Source organism: Grammomys surdaster, unplaced genomic scaffold, assembly GCF_004785775.1.
Source record: "Grammomys surdaster isolate TR1022 unplaced genomic scaffold, NIH_TR_1.0 211, whole genome shotgun sequence".
Taxonomy (NCBI): domain Eukaryota; kingdom Metazoa; phylum Chordata; class Mammalia; order Rodentia; family Muridae; genus Grammomys; species Grammomys surdaster.
Window position 1 is genome coordinate 3082970 of NW_021604656.1, and position 22801 is coordinate 3105770.

Genomic DNA, 22801 nt, shown 5'->3' on the forward strand with positions numbered 1-22801 from the left:
GTCCTCCCCAATCAATAACTAATTAAGAAATTAATTAGTGCCACCTGCTTGCTTACAGCCTGATCTTATAGAGGCATTTTTCTCAATTAAGGCTTCTCCTCTCTGTTGACTATAACATGTGTCAAATGGATAGAAAACTAGCCAGGATGTTGGGTCTTTATTTTCTCTCTCAATCCTTTTTCAGTCTGTTTTAGAATCAGACTAAGGACACATGGAAGTTCTGAGTATAATGAATACCATTCAAAATAGTTGGGAAATATTGCTCAAAGTTCTGTTCTCCATGTTTGTTTTATGAATTCACTTGCAATTGAGTTAGTTTTATGTTGTCTAGGGCAATGTGTTGAGTGAACACCTAGCCTGTATCCCACTGCCTTATGATACAGGTATATTCAGGAACCACGTGTATAGTGGGAGATTGGTGGTCAGTAAAAAAAAAATTTACACAAGCCAGTACTAAGTAGAAAGGGCCATGTTTAATGAGCATAGTACAATGTGACAAAGCAGTAACAGACAAACTATCTTCTTGGCTTAGACCAGTTTTTCATGTGGGGACTGTCTTGGTTTCTTTTTCTGTTGCTGTGATAAAAAAAACATCCTGACAAAAGCAACCCAAGGGAGGGAGGGGTTTAAGTCACAGTTTGAAAGCACAGTCGATCATCCAGGGGAAGTCAAGGCAGCAGGAGCTTGAAGCAGTGGGTCACATGGCATTCAGGAGGCTCCAAGGCAACAGCTCTTTTCTACCTACTGTCAGCTAATTTGATCAGTGCGGGCTTGGGCACGTCATTCCCTCCATGCTCAGAAGGAACACTGCTTTTTTTTTTTCTTACAATTTTATTAGGGCTTTCTTGGACCAGCCTCTCACAGTAGAAGCCCCTAACAGGGGCCTGATCCCTGCCCCCCCCCCTCTTTCTCTCTCTGCCTAGTCTGGCTGAGTGGAGCTCCTCCTGGACCCTAGTACAGACACACTCTTCCTTCTTTACCATTACTCTGTGCCAAATTTTGTAACTGTAGGACAGTCCACTCCTTCAAAGTGTTTTGGCTGTTTCAGGCTCTTTGTTTTTTCATATGTATTTTACAGTCACCTTGTTGGGATCCAGACAGACAGGGACATGCACACGACACACACACGCACGCACGCACGCAACAGAGTCCAAATTCAATTCAGAATCTCATTGCTTGTAGAGGTTATTCGCGGGAGAATTTGTGTCTTTAAAAAGTGAAATTTTTCTACCTGTGCACAGAATGCAATTCGTTATTTGTTGTATTGTGTTGGCCTTCAAAATGCGTCCGAGGTTCTACGCATCTCTCCACATAGTCTAACTTGGTCTAACTAGGCCCAACCTGGCTAAGCTCATGCTCCTCTGGTCTGCATCTCCCCTATGACCCCATCTCTGTCCAGCAGTCAGTGACTCTTTTGAAGGTGGAACTTGTATCGTCTAATTTTTTCTTATAAAAACAGTGGCATTGACCTGGCCACGGCTAGAATGAACTGAGGCGTTCTCAGCTCGGCAGCCAAAGCCATGAGTGACACCGAGGCAGAGGCAGGAACCTCTGGGCGGGGCCGCGCGTTGTGAGCGCGCGTCGGGGCCGTGCTCCTGGGGGCGGCGCGCGGGACAGTGGCGCTTCCGGCGGCGGGAGGCGGCGCCGAGCGGGACCGAGCGGCGCGGGTGGCGGCCGGGGAGGCGGTGAGTGGCGGGGGGCTACGGAGCGCGCGCGGGGAGCCGGGGGCGCGCGGGCTGGTGCGGTCTCGGGAGCTGCAGGGGACCCAGGAGGGTCCGCTGTGACAGCTGGGGTATGCCTGGGGCGGGTACCTACGCTCTGGGACCTCGTGGGTCCCCAGCTCTAGCCTGCGGCTAGGGAGGCCCCAGCGTGGAACTGATCTCGTGGAACTGATGTGAAGGGACGCATCACGTACCGTGCCACGCGTCCCTGGCCACCGCGTGACGAAACTTGCTGGGTGCGGGCTGCCAAGATGGCTGCCAGGGTACTGTCTCCACGAGGATGGGCGCGCGCAATTGCCAGGTGACCAGGTGGCTCTTAGTAGTTGGGACCCGGAGGTCGCGAGGAGAGACCACCCGGTGGCCGACCTCCAGCTTTTAATTTCTTCAAGGGACCGAAGTGTCCCAAGTAGAGCCATGGGACCAGCACCCTCAGCTCCCACATCATGTTACTACTGATCATCTCAGGTCCAACCGCCCCAGAATGACAATGACCATACTAAGGTCTGTGTCTCCGGGGTTAGATCTCTGACGTTTGTGTTCATCCAGTGCTGCCAAATCCTTAATAATGTCTCCATAATCCAGATTTTAAAACGGAGGCTCAGAAGTTGAATGACTTGGGTGTCACAGCTGGCCAGAGGGAAAGCCGGGCAATCCGAGTATATATATTGTTTTCACCTGTGTGCCCTTACTGACGATTTATTGAGAGACCTCGTGGAAAAGTGTAGTTCTGCTGGACTTCAGAGTTTGAGCACTTACCCAGGACCCTTCTCTATAGTCTTTTCACACACCCGATCCCTCCTCTGCTGCACCTACTTTGGGTGCCTCTAGTCAGCAGGTCTCAACTGTTGCCGTATACCAGATATTTACATTACGATTCATAACAGCAGCAAAATTGTGGTTATGAAATGACAACGAAATGATTTTATAGTTGGGAGATCACTAAACCAGGAGATGCTGTCTTACAGGTTGCAGCATTAGGGAGGTTGAAAACCACTGCCTAGATTTTTCTCAGTCTGTGTTCCAGGCAGAGGTGGGAGTAGGGAGGCAAGCACTGAGGTAAAGAAGGGGACTTTATGGCTCTTAGAATGTTGGACACAGGCTCGTTGTGTGAAGGAGAGCTGTTTGGAGGATAAATAGAAGTGCAGCAGGAAGTCCCAGTACCTCAGATGGCTCTTCTTCCCCTCAGGACCGAGGCTGTCACAGTCACAGGAATGACAGTGTTTGGGAAGAGTTTGCTAGTTCCCACCCAGCTCTGATAAGGAGTTGCTCCATCTGTGTACTCAAGGGTTATGTGAAGGGTGCAGCCAAAGGTCTGCAAAACAGAGAGAGTGCGCTTAGTTTTCTGTAAAAGTTTGGTGAAACACTCCCCCACCCCCACCCCGGGCATGTAGCAAAAGCTTCTGGCTGAGAAGAAACATCCCCTTTCCCCTCCTAACTTCCTGCCAAGAAAGCTGTAAATAGAGCCAGGCTAAAAGGAGCCACTTGCCTGTCTGTCTCTGTCTGTCTCTCTCTCTCTCTGTCTCTCTCTCTCTCTGTCTCTCTCTCTCTCTGTCTCTCTCTCTGTCTCTCTCCCTCTCTCTCTCTCTCTCTCTCTCTCTCTCTCTCTCTCTCTCTCTCTCTCTCTCTCTCTCTCTCTCTCTGTGTGTGTGTGTGTCTGTGTCTGTGTCTGTGTCTGTGTCTGTGTCTGTGTCTGTGTCTGTGTGTAGTATATGTCTCTGGATGCCCTTAGAGGCCAGAAGAGGGCATCAGCTCCCCCTGGAATCCGAGTGCCCACAGTGGCAAACTGCCAGATGTGGAATCTAGGAACCAAATTCTGGTCCTTTGAAAGAGTAACAAGTTAACCACTTATCCATCTCCCAGACCCTCACCTTGTGACTCCTGCTGCCTAAAAATGAAACAAAGTATCCCTGCAGAAATGGCAGCTTTAGCTGTGCAAACAAGGTGCCTTTGGCTGTGTGAAGTTGTGGGAAAGGTAAATATATGGTTTGGACGTCAAGGTAAGGAATCTAGAATAGACTGTAATAGCCTGTTTTGTTCCTTTTTTTTTTCTTTTCTAGTTATTCATTTGAAAGTAAAAACTCATTGTTGGGACTCTATCATTGTATAAACTTTACATATCACTTGATGAGAGAGAACACGCAGGTCCTTCATCTGTACAAAGTTCAAATTTATTCTTTAGTTAACACTATTAATTTGTAACATGATTTTATAGACTTTGTTATATATAAAATCTATGAGCTCATTTTCCCCCCTGGAGCTGAGGACTAAATTCAGGACCTTGTACTTGCTAAACAAGCATTCTACCACTGAGCTAAATTCCCAACCCCAAGTTGATTCTTTTGAGTGGCCAATCATTTGGCTGAATATGTCCAAAATATTCTGCTCATGGTTGGGTAGTGATATCATTTTTGTAGGTTAATGCTACCATCTCCAAGGAAAATCAATAAAATTTCTATATGATTTCACCCTGTTTTGGGTGACTGCTAAATGTGCGTGCGTGCGTGCGTGCGTGCATGCATGTTAAAAAGCATGTCCTGTTACAATGGGTTTGTTCTACAAACTCCTTGCTTTCAAGTCACAGACTCTAATTTTTTTTTTATCTATGGTTTAATCTCCTGAATGACTGATCATAAGGAGAGACCACTGTGGGGCAGGTGACTAACTAAAAAGACCAAACAAAAATTGTTGCAGGAATTTTCCTGCCACATTGTATTTGCAGTGGAGCTTGGTGATTGGGCAGTAGAAGAGGAGGTGGAGTTGGGAGAAGGAAAGCGGAAGGGGAGAGGAGAACAAGGAAAAAGGAGAAGGAGGGAGAAGAAAAATGGAGGCGGACGTGTGGGTCTCTAGCAGTTTTGACTAATTATTCATGTCAAAAGGTTAGATATTGGGTCATTACCCAATTCTACTTGTGTGGACATCTTGTGTATTGAGTATTTGCTGATATATAAATCCATTGAATAATCTTTAATATTAAGAGTCTTCATTCTACCGGGTACCACGAGCATGGCAGATATTGTCTGGGGCTTAGCCAAGGATCATGAGGATAACCCAGGGGCCATGCTTTGGGGGCATGGACTCCAGGAAGCTGATTGGCAGAGGCAGCCGCCACGCTGTCTCGTGGTCTAGAGCTGGTGTTCCTGGACCTCTGGCAGCTTCTAGTGTGGAAACATGGCGGCAGTCCAGGTAGCTAGCCAGACCATGCCACAACTTTTCAAAATATCAACCGTTTCAACAAATTAGTAAACAATTGGCACTGATTTAGTGTGACCATCCATTGCAGACATATCACCTCTTACATCCAAAACTATGGAAGTATAGAACCACCCAGGCTGTCACCTTGAATGGGGAAAGATAACTCAGGAGCCAAACAGTAAGCCCCACTTCCCTTTCAGTACAGGGAAAGGAGCCAGGGCAGGTGCTCAGGCACTGAGCTGTGTCCCAGCCCTAGACCTTTGCTTAGCTTCTCCAAAGTACAGTCATTTTAACCAACAACCTGCTTCCCAGTTTAATAATATAATTACCATTGTTAATCTTTAGCCAGAGCTAAAGGTTTGTCACCAATCGATGAGGAAGCTCATTATGTGTTCATTTTCTTTGAAATTTCAGAGAATTCCTTTTTTTAAAACCAATAATTGTACATATTCTGGCATGTGTCTAAAGGTTTGAAATTCGATTTATTTTGAAGAAAGCTTTAGCTTAGACACCTCTGAGGATCTCTGGAAAATGAGTGCAGCGCCCCCCCCCCCTTCTCTGTCAGCCACTGCCAATGAGGACAGCAGCTTCCTCTCTCCAACATGGCTTGCTCAGCGACCCTCCCTTTACCGCTTCCCATTTATGAGGTCAGTACCGCCTTCCATGTGATGACCCCACCAGCTCTGTGAAATAGCTCCAGGGTCCGGTTTCCTCATCAGGAAAATGGGATTTAGGATGAAAAGTAACTCTTTTGTGGGGTTGTAGAATCCATCCTTCCATCCAAGTCATGTTTGTTTGGCTCACTTCCCATTCTGTTTGTCAGAGTTGACGCGATTCCCAGGGTAGGTCACAAGCCGGGATCCTCTCTAGGTGGGAGCCAGCCTGGAAAACCAGGCCAATAACAGGAGGTACAGAGCTGGGGCATCATTGAAATATTTAGATTGCTCTAGCTCAGGCCTCAAAGGTCTTCCATAAGTTTGGATCGCTTGGTTTTTATTTTAATTTTTCTCCACCTGTGTTTCCCAGCTTGCCTGATCTTAAGATATTCCCAGTGCACCTCTGACAAACTAGTTTTATCCTCAGTTCTGTTCTGTCAGACTCTCCACATCGATGCTGTCCCCTAGTTACAGGCATTTCTCAAGGGGGCAGAGATTTTGGCAGTAAGTGACTTAGGTTCACGTCTGAATGAACTGCCTTCCTCTGCTGCATGAGGGTAGTGATGGCTCTATAGTTTAGACGGGAACGCTGTCTTAGCTAGGGTTTTACTACTGTGAGCAGACACCATGACCAAGGCAACTCTTTTAAAGACAACATTTAATTGGGGCTGGCTTACAGGTTCAGAGTTTTCAGTCCATTATCATCAAGGCAAGAACATGGCATCGTCCAGGTATAAGCATGGTGCAGGAGGAGCTGAGAGTTCTACATCTTCATCTGAAGGCTGCTAGCAGAATACTGCCTTCCACGCAGCTAGGATGAGGGTCTTAAAAGCCATACACACAGTGACACACCTACTCCTACAAGGCCACATCTCCTAATAGTGCCACTCCCTGGGCCACACATATACAAACCATCATAGATGCTGTGAGGACAGCTTTTAGATTAAGTGATTAGAAAATATTAGTACTTATCGGTAGCCAGAAATCCATGTTTATCAATGTTTTTAAGATGTTGAATAGCATGCACCAGTTTTCCAAGTGGTTGGCAGAACTGAGGTTTGAGCTCAGGTTTGCTCTGCCCACAAGCATACGTTTCTGCCTTTAGCCTAGCAGTAGCCCTCATGAATACCCCACACCTCTTCGTCTAGGACTCAAGCCACAGAACAGCTGGCAGAGGTGGGTATAGCATCTCAAGTCAATTCAAGTGACTAGAGCACTGGTTGACAGTGTCCGATTATAACTTAACCTGGAGTCACAGAGGACATGTGAAGGAAGGACCCCAGGGCCAAGGTATCAAGGGCTGGTCCTTTCCCTTACCCAGCTCTATGGTGCAGGGAGGATTCTTCCTGACAGGGAAGGCAGTGGCATTCTCACCGAGTTGCTCATGAAGATTGAGACATGTAGTGTTGTAAACATGAGTAGTCTGGTTCCCCTGTTACCTAGTGAGGCTAAGAACAGGGGACAGAGTGACAGAAACAAATGAACTTTACTGGTAGCAAGCTAGTGAGTTGGAAGGCAAGGGAGACTTCCAGATGTGGTCCTTCCTGCCAGGGGCTGCAGATAGAGAGCTTACTTGGCATTTCTAAGGGTCTGATTTTAGAGCCAGGCAAGTGCCCAAGTGCTCACTAATTCTTCCAGTAGCCAGTTTGCTTGATGTGGTTTCTGAATTGTCTACTAGTCCTCAGGGATCCCAGATGCTGGGAGAGTGGGGGAGGGGGGAGTCCCCGTAACATCTAAAGAAACATTATAGTCAGGTCGGATGAGGAGTGTTGTTCTTTGATATTTTCTTGTTTTCAAGTAAGAATTGTTTTCTTGGTAAATTATAATTTCTTTGGGGAGAATAGTCTGACAGAAACGTGAGACATAGGCTTCTAAGTTCCAGGAGCCATTGGCCTTACAGTATAACGTGGATATCCAGTCTTCCTGTGCTCCTTATTTTGGTTTGCGTGTGATTTAGCTGAATTTTAAAGCAGTTTGAGCCCATTGAAATAAAGAGTGTTTTTGACCAGTATGTGGATTCAAACACCAGTCAGTGCCATCCCAGCCTCAGACAGGGTTTACTGGGTTAGTGGTGTGACAGCGCCCCTTCAACAGGCTTGGATAAGGCCTGTGTGTAGCCAGCTTGCTGTGTGAAAGGTCTCTGCATGCGCATCTGAAGAGATTAGTGTGGGATATGTTCCATTATAATCTGTCTGCTTTTCAACCTGATGTTTTGCGTGTTAAGAACATTGGAAACAGGCCTAAGCCAGTGAAACTGCCTTAGTATGCACTGGCTGCACTGGTTAACTGTGTTTGTTAATGAATGTCTACCGAGACCAGAGAAATGTGTTTTGATGAGGCTCCCTGAGCCTTGGCCAAGAGATCAAATGTTAGCACTAACAGAGTGTTCCTGTCCCCTTTGAAAGCTGTTTCGAGGTCTGGCGCAATGATTTAACAGGTACCTGGTGCTTCACCTGATGGCCTGAGGTAGATCTCCAAGATCTCCACCTTCAGGAGAACCAACTATTGCAAGTTATCCTCTGACTTGTGCGCCACAGCACCCACGCATGCCTGTACACATGCGCATTTACACACATACACACACAAAATGGATAAACTAAAAAATGGTTGCCTCTATGGATAAGAAAGAGAGCATATTACGGGGGTCTTTGCCAACACTAGGAACAGCAAGGTAATGATCACTGTGAGCCGAGAAGGAAGTCTGGTTCAACACAGCTCAGTACCCAGGGTTGGTTCTAAAATTTGTGAGTCTGACAACAGGCAATTTGTTTCAGGCATATTTAAGTGCAGCCAATTTGGAAAAAGGTTTCCTGGTGACAGTCACCTCAATCCCATGTGTGCAACAAAGCTTAAAGCGTGGAATACTACATCAGGATTCTTTGAAAAGCACAGATGACATCTTCCGTAAAGATGAGTTCTATAGACTGACTTCATGTGCCATTGTAAAGGTGGGGCGGGGTCTGGAATCTGGTCTGGTCTCAATCATTCAGATAGAGCAAAGGTCTCCAGGCTATAAACCGCCTCCACTATCTGCCTTCTGGGCAGAAAACAGGTTCTCCAGTCTCTTCTTTCGAAGAGACAACTGCGTGTTTAACATCCCTGGCTTTCCCTGTGATTCTCTGTGAGCATAGGACCTCTGAGCCTCCTACAACTTACTGCTCCTGCAGAGCACCTGGGTTCAATTCCCAGCACCCACAATGGCAGCTCACAACCATCTGTAACTCCAGTTCTAAAAGCAGCATAATGCTAGAATTGTTAGTGATCCTAGTGACTGACATCCTAAATGGTTTGTGAGACAGAGAGTGAATGACTAGGGAAAGCTAACGATCATTCACAGACGAATAGCTCGAAATCACTTTCCTTCTCACTGAGCTACAGAAAGTGCTTTACATCTCATTGTGTTTGTTTGTTTGTTTCTTATAAAAGCAGGTGTTTTTAAAAGCCAAGGTGCTAACTCTAAGGATTAAAATCACTCATAAAAAAAGATCCTTTAATAGGAATTGATACCTCAACTGTCCAGTGGAATCAGGCACCAGTGGAACAGAACTAACCCCCAGCTGGCCAAAACTCCAGGTGTTACAGTTCAGCTTTTGAAATGCATAGGGAGACCTCCTGCCCCATGTCTTTCTTCTGGTGTGTCTGCTGCAGGCAGGCTAGCGTGGTTGAGGCACTAGTTCCCTTCAGACTGTGAAGCATGAGAAATCTGCCAGTGTCCTCTGTGAACCCTGGCACCGTTCACCATCCGCTGCTGATGCTGTGGATGCCCCCTCTGGCTGCTCTATTGAGTGCCACGGTCGTGGGGTGTGGCCCTGATGCTCCAGCATCTTTGCTAGTTGTCTGAATGGATGCATTCTAGCAGTCTGGAGAACTGAGGAAGCCTCAGGTTGATGCGACATGAACATACTTCCAACCGTTGTCTCCTGTCTCTCTGGGGTACCTTCCATTTGCCTCCAGTGTATCAAAGCCAAGATATTCTTGAACATTCTTTGCTATTGTATGCAATGTGTTCTTTTGAGGTATAGCATTTTTCATGACCTCTGCCTCCATCTGCAGAGATGAACTATCGGTGGCTATATGATCATCCACACCGTCCCCCAGTGTCAGCATGAGGCTGAGGAACAGAAGGCCTTTCTGCAGGCAGGCAGCAGCCTCTCCCAGCTGACTCATCTGTTGGAGAAGTCCACCACTGGTTATCACAAATCTCTTGTTTCCTGACTCAAGAATACTCCTCTAAAAAGTAGTTTGAACTCTGCCCGGTCTCAACCTTCAGGACAAGTTTGTAACTACAGCCATTGGGCACCTGCTTTCTACATGTGAACCAGATGTTCATAAATCCAAGTTCATGCTGTTACTTGACCCAGCCCCCACCACAGCCTCACTTCTCAAAAGATGTGTGTATGGTATTCCCAGTCGGGCTGACCAGTCTGTGCTTAGCGTGCAACCCATCTCTGTATATCACTTAGGTCACTAACCCAAGTACCCTGTGCCACCACCACCCAGCTGCTGCTTTGTCCGTGCTGCAGTATGACCTGAAACAAACTGGCCAAGTGGGCAGGAGGAAGGTGGTGTGTCCACAGTCCCATGCAGCAGCTCCTTCTTTAGCCCACCCTTGACCCAAAGTGAAGCCGGCCAGGCGTCATCTCAGCCTAGCTTCCTCCGTCCTCCCTCCACCTGACACACACACTGCTCCTGAGTACCAAGTACAAGAACAACCCTGTTCTGCCCACGGCTGACCCAAGTGAACTTGGGAGTCAGGGTGGGGGCAGGGCCCAAGGGGAGGTAGGTTTTTCAATTTTCTTTTTGTTTGTTTGTTTCGGTCTTTTGTTTTGTTTTGTTTTTTGTTTTGTTTTAAATAAACCAATCAGTTTCTGAAGAAAATGAAAGTGGAGAAAGCGAAAGCTTGCTTGCCTGTGGAAATTCATACTTTAAAACGGGGTTGGGTAATTGATCATAGTAAACAGTTACATTTTATCTGGCTCGTTATCACCTGTGTCGGTCAGGATGCTGATACGACGTTCCCATGAATCTGGTGGCCTTTCCTTTTCTGAACGTGGGAAGTACAGGTTACTGCATCCAGTTTGTGCCGGTAGAAAGTCACATGGACTCACAGTGAGGGAATGGAGCCCTGTTTGCTCCCTTTGCCACACTACCAAATCACACATTTAAGTACCTAAAACAAGTTTATTTATTCTCTTAGTGTGCTGGAGGTCAGAACTCTTCCACCAGGGGGCGCTGGGGAGAGTCCCTCTATCTTCCCAGCCACTTGAAGCCCCTGCGCTGCTCAGCTGTCTACCCAGCCTCACTTCAGTTCTAACTTGTGACTCTGGACCTACTCAGATAATCACAGGATGTGGAGCTGAAATCCCTTAACCAAGCCCCAGAACGATTAATGTGGCGTTCCCTCAGCTCCTGGGCACCATGCCGGCTGTTTACTTCCTGGGAGACCATTCTTCTGCCCACAAGGACAAGGCCTTCCGTGGGGCTTTGTGGTTTCTGAGGTTTGGCAGTTTAGCCTGGAGTGTGCAGGTCTCTGTGCAGGCAAAGAAGCTGCCTTGCTTCCTTCCTCTGTAGGTTGGGAATAGCCTCTGAAAAATCTTTCCTCATCTGTAAGACGTCTGTACTGTGTAGAAAGGACACAGCTGTGGTGAAAAATAAGCAGGCTTATTTCAGCACTGCCCTGAGAAGAGAGCACATTCTCTTAAGCATCCAGGGTATCCCTGTGTTTAATAGAAAAAATGTTCACTTCTCAGCCCATCTTTGTCCCATAGAAGGGATATTTCTTTCACAAGGCCTCTGTCTGCAGTGTGCCTGTGGGTCTGTTGGGCTATGTTCTATGAAGTTATGATGTCCACTGCACTAGAAGTTTCTTTCTAAGAAGTTCTCTTATTTAAAGAGAAAAAGGGACCTCAGAGACTCCATCCAGTTCTCTGTAGATAGTAACTGATTTTATCCTTTAAAAAAAAAAAAAAAAAAGAGCTAAAAAGACTAGAGAGAAAAGGTGATCTTCTGGGCTCCCCTCTCACCTTCGGCCATGTCACCTGACAAAGTATGTCCTTCCCTTGGGTCTCAGTTTTCTTGTCTGTATGATGAGCTTGTTGGATAACTCAGTTGTAAGGTCCTGTATAGTTCTTATGCAATACTGCCACAAAAGTATCCACTCTGTTATAATGGCATAGTGTTAGTTACAATTTAGCTGAATTGATGCTTGTATTTAACACATTGAACAGGATTTGTTGTTAAGAACTGGAATTCTGTGAAAGCTCCATTTAAAATGTTGCCTTGTTATCTGTATTAAGCATAAAGGAGAAAAAATGTGTCCCCTGGGCAAGAATTCATTCCAGCCTGAGGAGCATCACAAGGAGGGCGGGAAGGGAGCATCAGCCACGTAGCCCTGTGTAGAGCATGGTCTGGTGCCCACCCACTGAGCTGAAGGTCTGAGCCTAGACCACCCTCGGAGTCACTTGGCCAGGCAGCCTTAGCCAGGCCTAGTGTGTGAGAATCTCTAGAAGGCCTGTGTGTGTCTTTAAAAGCTCTCCCCCCACCCTTTCCCCCCATGTATCCTGTAGTTTAGAGCTTCTGTCTTTGCTGGTGCCATTGTAGGAACATGCTGAGCCCTTGACGTGATGTGCCATCTTTGCTTTTGCGTTTCTGTGGACTTAGTGAACCATCTCTTCCATCTTTAGTTGTTTCTCTTACCATAGTTATCAACTGCTGCTTCTCCTGCCACTGCTACTACTACTGCTGCTGCTGCTGCTGCTGCTGCTGCTGCTGCTATTTGCCTAAGCAGTACAGATTTCTTAGTAACCTTTATCTCCAAACACAGACGCTGAAGGCAGATCAGACCGGCTTGAGGTACAGACAACCTTTGGGCTCAGGACTCATATTCCTGGTTCCTCTTCATTATGGAGGTTGCTGCAATGGCTTGGTTAAGCCCTGTGGGAGAGTCTGGAAGCATCCCTACATATAAACTGGAGTTTTTATTTATTATTTGTGGCCTATTAAATAATCCATGTTTCCACACAATGACCCAGCCTTTTGATGTCCATGAGTCCCATTTACCTGTGAGCTACCAATGATCAATCCTGGTCCAAAAACATTGAATGGGAAATTTCAAAAACAGTAAAATATTTTGAGAGAGAACACATTCACACAGCTTATATTGTCATGTGTATTGTTCTATTGTAAGTAGTGTTAACTTCTTGCTGTATCTAATTTATCAATCTTATTCTAAGTATAAATATATAGAAAAATATAGGGGTCCATACAATCTGTAGTTTCAGATATCCTCTGTGGGTACTTTCACCCCTCAGATAAAGGGAATTACTATATGTCTCTGTCCCTGGATTTAACATGCACAACTGTTTATTCTAATTTATACTTTGGGTCTGTTCTGTATTGTAACCTTATCAGGTAAAGCCAGCAGGGACGGAGCTGCTGTCCAGTGGAGGTGTACTTCCAGGCTCATTATTATAAGGGAGATCATGACCAGGGCAGCTGTACGGGCTCCAGCAGAGCAGAGAAGGAAGGTCTACCTTAGCACTGTGGAGAACAGTGTAACTTATTGCTGCACTAGGATGCACACAAACCTTGACTGGGGAAAGAAGTTTGCACTGCAAAGTGGACTCATATCCCTATTTCCTTGGAAACTATGATGTTGAGATGGATTTAGGATACTGGGTTCAGATTTCCCTAATGTGAAGCCCCATGCCTGGGCTGAGAACTCAGTGACTCTTGTGCTAGGGGGCAGAGGAGAATGGGGTTGATTCACTCATGTGTTTCAAATTGCAAAGTTTCTGAGCATCTATGATTATGCAAAGCCAGGTCTGTCCTCTAGGAAAGTGGTGTCACTCAGACACAGAGCTATTGACACCTCACAGTTGGGAGAAAAGTGGTTTCTTGTTGGCTTCCCACCTCCTTTTATCTGGGTCTGCTGTCCTAGCCTGTCTATCAATAGCGGCTGCACCGCTTCAGGCTTGGGTGTCTGACATGTTCGATTTTGACCCAGTGGTCGGTGATGCATTATTACGGATAAATGATAGGGTGACCTAACATTTCCATCTGATGCCTTAGTGGTCCCTAGAATTCATGAAACACTAAAGAAAGCTATAGTTAGAACTAATGTTAGAAATGAAAATAAAAAAGTGTAAGAAGATTATATGAGTCCTCTGTAGTGATTGGATCCTTTGACCCACCATTACCAGAGAATTCATCCAAGAGAATCACCAGCTATGACAGAAGAGAGCCCCAGACAAGGCTATGGTGTTATGTGTAACGCAGAGAGCTAACACAAAGCAGGACAAGGGTTATTATGGGTCCACAGTGAAGAGCTGACACTTCTGGAGGATTTTTATGAAACAACTGTAAGTGACTATCCAAGAAAAGGGTGGAATAACCGTAACAGCCAGCAGAGGTGGAGTGCTGGGGAGGGGTAGACCTGCTAGAAAATAGTGTCCTCTGGATGTAATGGGGAATTGCACCCACTTACTCTCAAAAATATGGGCTGCCTGCACAAGACCATGCCAATCCACATTCTGGATGATGGAAGGACTCATCAGCTGTTGAGGGAAGGAGTTTTCTTTTGGGTAAACCACCTGATAGGCTGCCCAAGCGGAAGTGGTTAGTACTACACCTATGTACATACTTGGACTTGAGATATGTATATATACATATATATGAATATGTAATACATATGTATATATACATATTAGAAGGACAGGCCATAAATTTGAGAGAGGGATGTAGAGGGAACACAGAGTTTGGGGAGGGATAGATACAATGAAAATACAATATATTCGTATATGGATAAAATTTAAAACATAGCACATCAAATTTTTAAATACTTGTAGAAGCTTTCGAGAAAGGAATATCTGAATACAGTGTCAATAATGACCAAGAGACTGTACTATGGGAAATTTTCATTATTTACATAGTAAAGTGGTTTTTAGCAAACCAGAAGCATGTAGTACAACACTATAGTGCAGTTCCGAAGTAAACAATATTCTTCAGAAGCAAATGTGCTCAGTCATGGACCAGAGAGCAGGTATGTTCTAAGGGAGGGAAGACGCCATCTTTGGTCTGTGGGACTGTTGGCTTGTGTTGCTTGTCTCTGTGTTTCTGGTAAATTAAAGCTGATCTTTAATTTCTGATTGGGTGGGTTTTGTGCTGAACAGGCTGAAAGAACCTGTTATCTTTTTCAGTTTTATAATTGTTAGCGTCCACTATCATTATTTATAGTTTTATAATCTTGTGTATCATCCATTCCTTACAGTAGGAATGACATTTGTTAGGCCAGAATGTGGTAACTTTGACATCAGCTGCTTTGCTCAAGGGTGCGTGATGTCAAGATCATTTCCTAGATCATTTTCCATCCTATTTTTTGAGACAGGGTACCCTGCTGTCCCTGGAGCTGGCTGGTTTGGCTCGACTTACAGGTTAGGGAGCTTCAGGCTTGGTTCATCATGCTGTGTGGCTGGCAGTTTACTTACTGAGCCATCCCCTCCCCCACCCCCAGCCCTTGTTTAAAACTTTTTGTGTTTCTGCCTTTTCTAGAGCAATTCTGACTTTCCTACAGGAAAGCAATGATGAAATACTATGTACTTTAGAGATGAGAAAGATGTCATAAATTTCTGAAGTCTTGCTGGAATACATTGAGGTTTATAAACTGCTTGCTTCAGTTTAGAATGGTTTCCAGCTTATGAATGTGACCGGACAAAATCAAAACTTAAACATGAAACATTTTTGTGGTTTTTTAAATTAATTACTTATTGGTATGCACATAAGAGTAAGCATGTACACTGTGTTGGGGAGGGGGTTAAGCACATGCAATCGCACTGCAGTGGAAATCTGGGGACAACTTTGTGGAGTTGATTCTCCTACCTTTGATAAAGGTTCCAGGAGTAGAACGAAGGTCACCACGCTATCGTGGCAAGCCTTTGCCCGGCAAGTGTCTTTACACACAGATTAAGCATCAACTGAAAAATAGCTTCTAGTAACAGTGTCACCTCACCTGGCTTTCCCTTTTCAGGATCTGGGACGATGTCTGGGGAAGTGCCACCCAACATTAACATCAAGGAGCCTCGATGGGACCAGAGCACATTCGTTGGCCGAGCCAGTCACTTCTTCACAGTTACCGATCCCAGAAACATCCTTCTAACAGACGAACAGCTAGAGAATGCGAGGAAAGTGGTGCATGATTACAGGTAATGCTGGCTCTGTGTGGTATGAAATTACAGGTCACACCACCAGCGCTGCATGCGTGGTACACGATTACAGGTACAGAATGAGGCAGGGAGGGAAGGAAGAAAAGACAGACACACATATAGGAAAGCTGGCGTCCGGTGGGGCCGTGCGCAACCCAGAACCTCAGGTGTTTATTAGGTAGAGCACAGAGGAGGGCCTAGCTCGTCTAGGTAGGAGGACTCTGGATAAGCAGGCTGGGGCTGCAAACATCCTGGAGGAAACTGCAGCTGCTAATCTTTGCACACTGGTCACACATCCTTGAACTCATCCTTTGCCATCTCTCCTGAGCCTGGCCCGTGTGGAGATCTAGCTTTGCCAGTTTCTCGTGGATTCAAGGTCTTGGTCTTTGTTATATACATTCTCCCAGGGGACTTTCTTCACATCCTATAAACTCAGACTCACGCGCAAAGGATAAAAACCATAGGAACACTTAATATTTACATGGTTGTTTCATCAACAAGTTTCCTCATTTCTAAATAATCTTGGATGTGGGGAGAATTCTATTATGAAGGCTTATTCCCACATCCTTTGTAAATGGAAAAGGTAGGTCAATTAAAATCCAAATTAGGAGAGTGATTTTTTTTTTAAGCTCACATTGTGGGGTAATCTGTAGTGTTTAAAGAATGGATCTGAGTCACAGAAGGGTCACACTCCCTCTGAAGAGTCTCAGGAGGGTCCTCCTTGTCTCTGGCCTTGGCTTGTAGATGTGTGATTGTACTCTCTGTCTTCTCTGCTTGCACACAGACACTATTCCTTGGATTTATTGACCACTTATCCAATAGGACTTCACTTCGGCTAATTGTGTCTATAGAGCCATATGTTCTTTAACTTAGGAGTTAATTCAATGTAGATGGGTTAGAAGAATGTTACATAAACAGGCAAAGAAATATTTACAGACTATTATTGAATGAAGACCTTGGTTAGTGAGCATACGGTTTGGTCTCATACCTTAAACACCTAGGAAGGTTTGTATTTGCCCAAATGTTGCCAATGGCAAACAGTAGATACACTCTGGGCAATTCCATAGCTCCACTGAATTTGAATATTTTCTAAATTTCTGACAATGAGTATTTCATTGATAATGCAATATTACAAATTGTGCACCAAGCCCTTTATTTTCACCAAAGGGTCCCTAATCTGTTTGCCAACTACAAGTTTAAAATAAAGCAATAACCTTGAGAGGCATAATGTTGGTCTGAATGGCTAAGAATGGTTCAGAGTTTGCTAAATTCAGATGACACTTTTACTATGTCATTTTAAACAATGAATATCTTTAAGTTGAATACTCCTTGGTAGGCATGGTACTTTCTGTTATTTTCTGAATTATGAATACTTGAGATGAGAGAATTTGAGGAATTCACTGTAGCCAGCTTTGTTCTTATGTTCTAGGTTGTGAGCATGGGTCAGGGATAGAACACATGCTCGGTATGTGTGAGGCTCTGGGTTCGATCCCTAGCACCCAAAACAAATATTAAAAAAATAATAATAAAATAAAATTACAACCCACGCTCTAACAGCCCTGCCAGATCCCATAGGCATAGTAAAGTCTCAAAAACCATGTCGTTCATAGTTGACGATGCCCAAAAGGGGCAGTTGCTGGACCGATTGTTGTCATCTTCTAGACAAGGAATCATTCCTGCTGGCCTCACAGAAAATGAGCTATGGAGAGCGAAGTATGCGTATGACTCGGCCTTCCATCCTGACACGGGCGAAAAGATGACTCTGATAGGAAGAATGTCAGCCCAGGTCCCGATGAACATGACCATCACGGGCTGCATGATGACCTTCTACCGGTAAGTTACAGCCGGGTGCACATCACAGAGCCTGCGAGTCACGTAGCCTGCGCGTCACGTGTTAGTCAATGCGCTGCTACGGCCATTCAAAGAGTATTTTAATATACATTCTATCGAAATAAAATGTCACAGTGATTATGTTAACAAGAATGATGAATTCATCCTACAGTGTGTCAGAGCCTGTCGTACCCCATAAATACAGTCAGTAAAAAAATAAAAGAAGATATAGGTCAGGCGAGATGGCACTTCGAGTAAAAGGGCTTGCCACCAAGCTGGAACACAGGGTTCGATTCCCAGGAACCACTTAGTGGATGGAGCGAGCAGAATTGTCCTAAGTCGTCCTCTGACCTCCACGTGTGTGCATGCTCACGTGCATACAAAATAAATTTAAAATTTGAATTAAAAACTTTAAAGTAGAACATATGACAGTTGGAATTAAGGTGGAGGTGCTTAGAGTGGCTCACCCCTGGAGCCATAGCTTTGGGAGGGTAAGATAGGATTTTGAGTGTGAGGCCAGCCTGGCGATACAGCTAACACCAGCCTCAAACTAACAAGAACAACAGCAAAAGTAATTACTAAGATAAGATGAGGCAATGTTGCGTTTACATTAAGAAAGATACCATTTCATCTTTACCTCCACCCTCTTCAGCAGTCTCTAGCATGAGATGTGTAAATAAACACCCGTTTTATCTGGACTCGGAGGCTCAGGCCTGGAATCGTAGCACACAGAAGACTCAGGCGCTAAGAAACCATGAGTTTGACGTCATTCCTGACAAGCAAGATAAGATAAAATAATTATGACAGTAATAAATTATACAATTCATTTCAAACGTGTGTTTTCCCTCGAATTATGCAAAATTAGGGACCAGAGAAGTGTCTCTGTGGCTGAGAGCTCTCACTTGATGCTCTTACAGAGGACCCTAGCTCAGTTTCTAGTACCACATGACAGCTCACAACGGTCTATAATTCCAGTTTCAAGGGATCCAACACCTTCTGGCAGGCATTGTACACACACGATGCACACACATACATGCAGGCCAAATACTCATACACCTAAGATTAAAAATGAATAAAGCGTTTTTTAAAAGATACAAAATGATACCTTTGTTTAAAAGAAAGTTGACATTTTCCCTAAATCTGAAGGCCTTAAGAAAATGAGCTAGAAAAAAATAAAGAGTCTAGAAAAAATTCTAATACTCTTTCTCCTTGTAGATCCAGAAGCATTTAGGCATAGTGAGAGACAAGGGTACAGCGTCCTGGGGCATTAAACCCATAAGAAGAGTCAAGCCCGCTTTGCTTGCAAATAGTTTTGTTTTACTCAAGAAAGAAATCTTCCATTTATTGTCTACTCTGTGCCAGGCTTTTTATAAATTTTATTTATTTGTGATAGAAGAGGTCCTGGATAGTCTTTTTTGTCAACTTGACACAAGCTAGCATCATTTGGGAAGGGAGATCAATTAAGAAAAATCTTATCATAAAACTGACCCGTGTGCAAGTCTGTTAGGCATTTTCTTGATAGTAATTGATATGGAAGAGCCACAGTAGGTAATGCTGCTCCTGGGCTGGTGGTCCTGAGCTCTATAAGAAAGCAGGCTGAGCAAGCCATGAGAACAAGCCAGTAAGCAGCAGCCCTCCATCATGGCCTCCACATCAGCTCCTGCCTCCAGGTTCCTGCCTTAAGTTCCTGCCCTGACTTCCTTCGATGTGATGTGGAAGTGTCAGCTGAAATCAACCCTTTCCTCCCCAAATGGCTTTTAGTCATGATGTTCACCATAGCAATAGAAACCCAAAATTGAGCCTTGTGAAACTGATGATAAAGAAACAGAGTCTCAAGGGAGACGCCCTGTAGACCTACATCGGCAGCCCAGGCTATCTCCCTGCATAGTGCCTTTCCTTGCTGGTAGTTGATGGTCAGCATCTCTTTAGGTCCTGAGGGATGCTCACGGGTGCTAGTGGTATGTGACATCTCTGCTGTGTTTTAGGACCACACCAGCTGTGCTCTTCTGGCAGTGGATAAACCAGTCCTTCAATGCCATTGTCAACTACACCAACAGAAGTGGTGATGCTCCCCTCACTGTGAAGTAAGTTCACGGGGATGACTTGTCCTCCATGAGCCCCTGCTCCTTATGTAGCAATGCACTGACACATAGAACTTGCTCCTGCAACGTCTCTCCTCCTCCCTCTCTGTCTACCAGACAGCCCTCAGCCATACCTCTGTTAAATGACTCCCCTCTGGGCTGCATGTGTCAAAGCCACCAGGACAAGCTGAGATTGATTAAATAAAGCTGTAGATATAACTTGCACAATATTTGGAAGAGAAATCCTTTTTCCTGTTTATTTTTGAAAAGTGCCTTTGACTCCTAATACTTAGATATCATCAAACGAAGCAAGGGACACTGAAACCTGCCACCCAGTGGCATTTCTCACAATGAGCAGAGCAGTTCAGGCTCGGCTGCACAGTAGAGATAAGCTTGGACTCTTCTCACACAGTGAGATAACATTGTAGGAATGTCGGTGCTGCCCTTTGCTTTCTGTGTGTACGTTAATATTTTGAGTAATAATTTTGATTTGTGCAAATGTGCCTCAGACACTTAGCCCCGAGGCTTTCCTATGTCCCTGGTCTTCCACACTCACAAGCTTTCCTACATCTGTGGCTTCCCACACACTCACTCCCAGCTCTGTTCCTGCCTCACCTTCCATGTGTCCTTCATCTGCATGTCTGCTTCTCTGGGGTTGTAGCCCATTTTCAGGGATGTGTTCGCTTTGTCTCTAGATTTTCATACGTATGGAGTGACCCCAGATTTTCCTCTGCAGACTCTCAGTTTCTTATCGTTCACTTCTGCCTTCCCAGTTTCTTCAGGTCGTATGTTCATGATGCCCAATGTGTACCCGTCATTTACACAGTGTCTTTATTCTTTTCAGTGAGCTGGGAACGGCTTATGTTTCTGCGACAACTGGCGCTGTGGCGACAGCCCTTGGACTCAATGCCTTAACCAAGGTACTTTAGCTTTTTTTCCATAGTAAAGCATCTTAATCTATTCTCACCTGTCACTCTGGGTGCCATTTCTCAAGAGTTCCAGTCACTTGGCTTGCTTGTAGGAATCTTCAACTGAATATTTTAATTGTATCTTCTAGTGGATGGGGGAAGGGCTGTAACTAGTAGCATCGTCCAAGAGTGGTCTGTTCTCAGCCAGCTCTGAGGATTAACTATTAAATGCCTTTATCTAAAAAGCCCTTCTAAGACCAGAATGGGAGTCAGGGGATGTGTCTTGAAGAGGTAAAGCTAGCATCTGAAATCAAAGTTCCGAAATCTGAGGACTCTCAAGTCCGTGTGCTTTCAGCACCTGAACTAAGCTATCAAGATGGATACATTGTCTCTGTATGTCCTTGCCAGAGATACAGAAATACTTCTAAGCCAAGAGTTGGAGGGCCTCTTGGCCTAGAAGCTCTATCCAGCCATGACTGCTGTGTTTTTAGGAAGACGTAAGCATTTCTATTCAGTCGTCCAGGAAAAGTAAGGTGCTGCTTTTGGAATTATCTTTTCTACAGCGTGTCTCACCACTGATAGGACGTTTTGTTCCCTTCGCTGCTGTAGCTGCTGCTAACTGCATTAATATCCCGCTGATGAGACAAAGGTAAGATGAAATATGAGGCAGGCAAGACCTCATGCCTGATAGAGTTTAGAAAGGAAGTGAATTCTGAGCTCTGCTTGAAATACTCTGGGAATGGAGATTGTAAGGGCAAGCCCACTGGGTTCATACTTACTGAAGTGGGCTGAAAAAAATGCCTAGAGGCTTAGAATGCATAGCCTTCCTATTTCAGAGGTGTGTCTCTAGCCTATACCTTCTGCAAAGAGAGAATTCTGTAAGATTGAGATCAGAGAGAAAACCAAATGTTTCTTGAGTTTTCCTTGGAATTTTCTTATGCAGCTCAAGATGATTTCAATCTCCTAGAATGGATAGAAATAAAAGGAGAAGGAAGAGTACACATTTTGGCTGGATAACAAAAGCCAGAGCTATAACAGGAATTGACCACCCAGTGTTTAGGAACTGTAGCTAATGAATATCCAACAGAGCTGTGTTGCAATGACTTCAGTGCTTGAGTTCACTCAAAAACACTATGTACTGTATCTATTTCTGATTTAGAAAGTTGTTCAAATCTGTACAGGAGCATAGAAATTAATCTCACCTTTGAGCTAGTATATCCACCCCTCAAATCATATCATTATTAGAAAGGTACATCCTTGGGGTGGGGGGAGTACTTGTGTTATTTTCCCTTCATGTCTGTCATGGGAGGCTTGAACCTGTTCGTGGTATTTAAAAATAGGCTTATCAGTGCCAAGAATGACACCTGAGTGGGAAACTGGATGAAGGAGGCACTTGATCTTTCTCAAGAGTCCTCCTTCGGGATGTTCCCCAAAAGCATCTGTGAACACCTTTGTGTGTGTTCTACCCTTCAGGGAACTCAAGGTTGGTATTCCTGTCACTGACGAAAATGGCATTCGGTTGGGGGAATCGACGAACGCAGCAAAGCAAGCCATCACGCAGGTGGTCATCTCCAGGATCCTCATGGCAGCCCCGGGCATGGGTGAGTGAGCTCGGTGGTCCCGCCTTGTAGTTCGTACCAAGCTTTTATGTGTCAGTAAACAGAACAGCAAACACAATTCCCCTTTGTGAAACTTACCTTCTGATGGAGGAGCCAGGAATGACCAAGTAAATAAAGCATGTACTACAGATAGGACATTCCTTACCCAAATGCCTGGGGCTTTCAGAAGTGTCCCAGATTTAGGATTTGTTTGGATTTTGGAACATTTACACATATATTATAACAAGCTATCTTGAGGATAAGGCCCAAAGTTAAATTTGAAGTTTATTGATGATTCATGTACAATCTTGTACATGTGGCCTAAATACAATTTCATGCAATATTGCTGATGGTTTCATAATATTGTGGGTGTGTGTCCCAACTGATGTGTCGTGTGGCTTGAGAGTGGCTGACCATTTACCTTAGGACATCATTTGGTTCTCAACAAGTTTCTGATTTAGGAATATTTCAGAGCTGAGAGCTAAGGAAAGGGGATGGTAGAGATGGCCGCCAGGCAAGGGACAGGGTAGACATGGTGAATCAGAGGTAGAGAAGGCATCAGCAGGAAGGCAGGAAGAGAGGGCATCAGCAGGGAGGCAGGAAGAGAGGGCATCAG

The 22801-nt window shown here is 44.9% G+C and overlaps 1 protein-coding gene across 3 annotated transcripts in view; it reads left to right on the forward strand.

The window, feature by feature from the left end:
* The first annotated feature begins 1638 nt into the window (after positions 1–1638).
* Positions 1639–22801, forward strand: part of Sfxn1 (sideroflexin 1) — a 36561-nt gene continuing 15398 nt past the window's right edge. The window contains exons 1-7 of one of the 3 annotated variants that reach the window (XM_028772020.1): positions 1639–1685; positions 15594–15768; positions 17431–17601; positions 19584–19682; positions 20524–20599; positions 21151–21236; positions 22061–22188. In XM_028772020.1, coding sequence (XP_028627853.1) covers positions 15605–15768; positions 17431–17601; positions 19584–19682; positions 20524–20599; positions 21151–21236; positions 22061–22188 — 724 coding nt within the window. In that variant the 5' untranslated portion in view covers positions 1639–1685; positions 15594–15604. Of the gene's footprint in view, positions 1686–1773; positions 1793–3433; positions 3694–15593; positions 15769–17430; positions 17602–19583; positions 19683–20523; positions 20600–21150; positions 21237–22060; positions 22189–22801 lie in introns of those variants that run through there. The other 2 variants (XM_028772023.1, XM_028772022.1) reach the window with 2 other exon arrangements.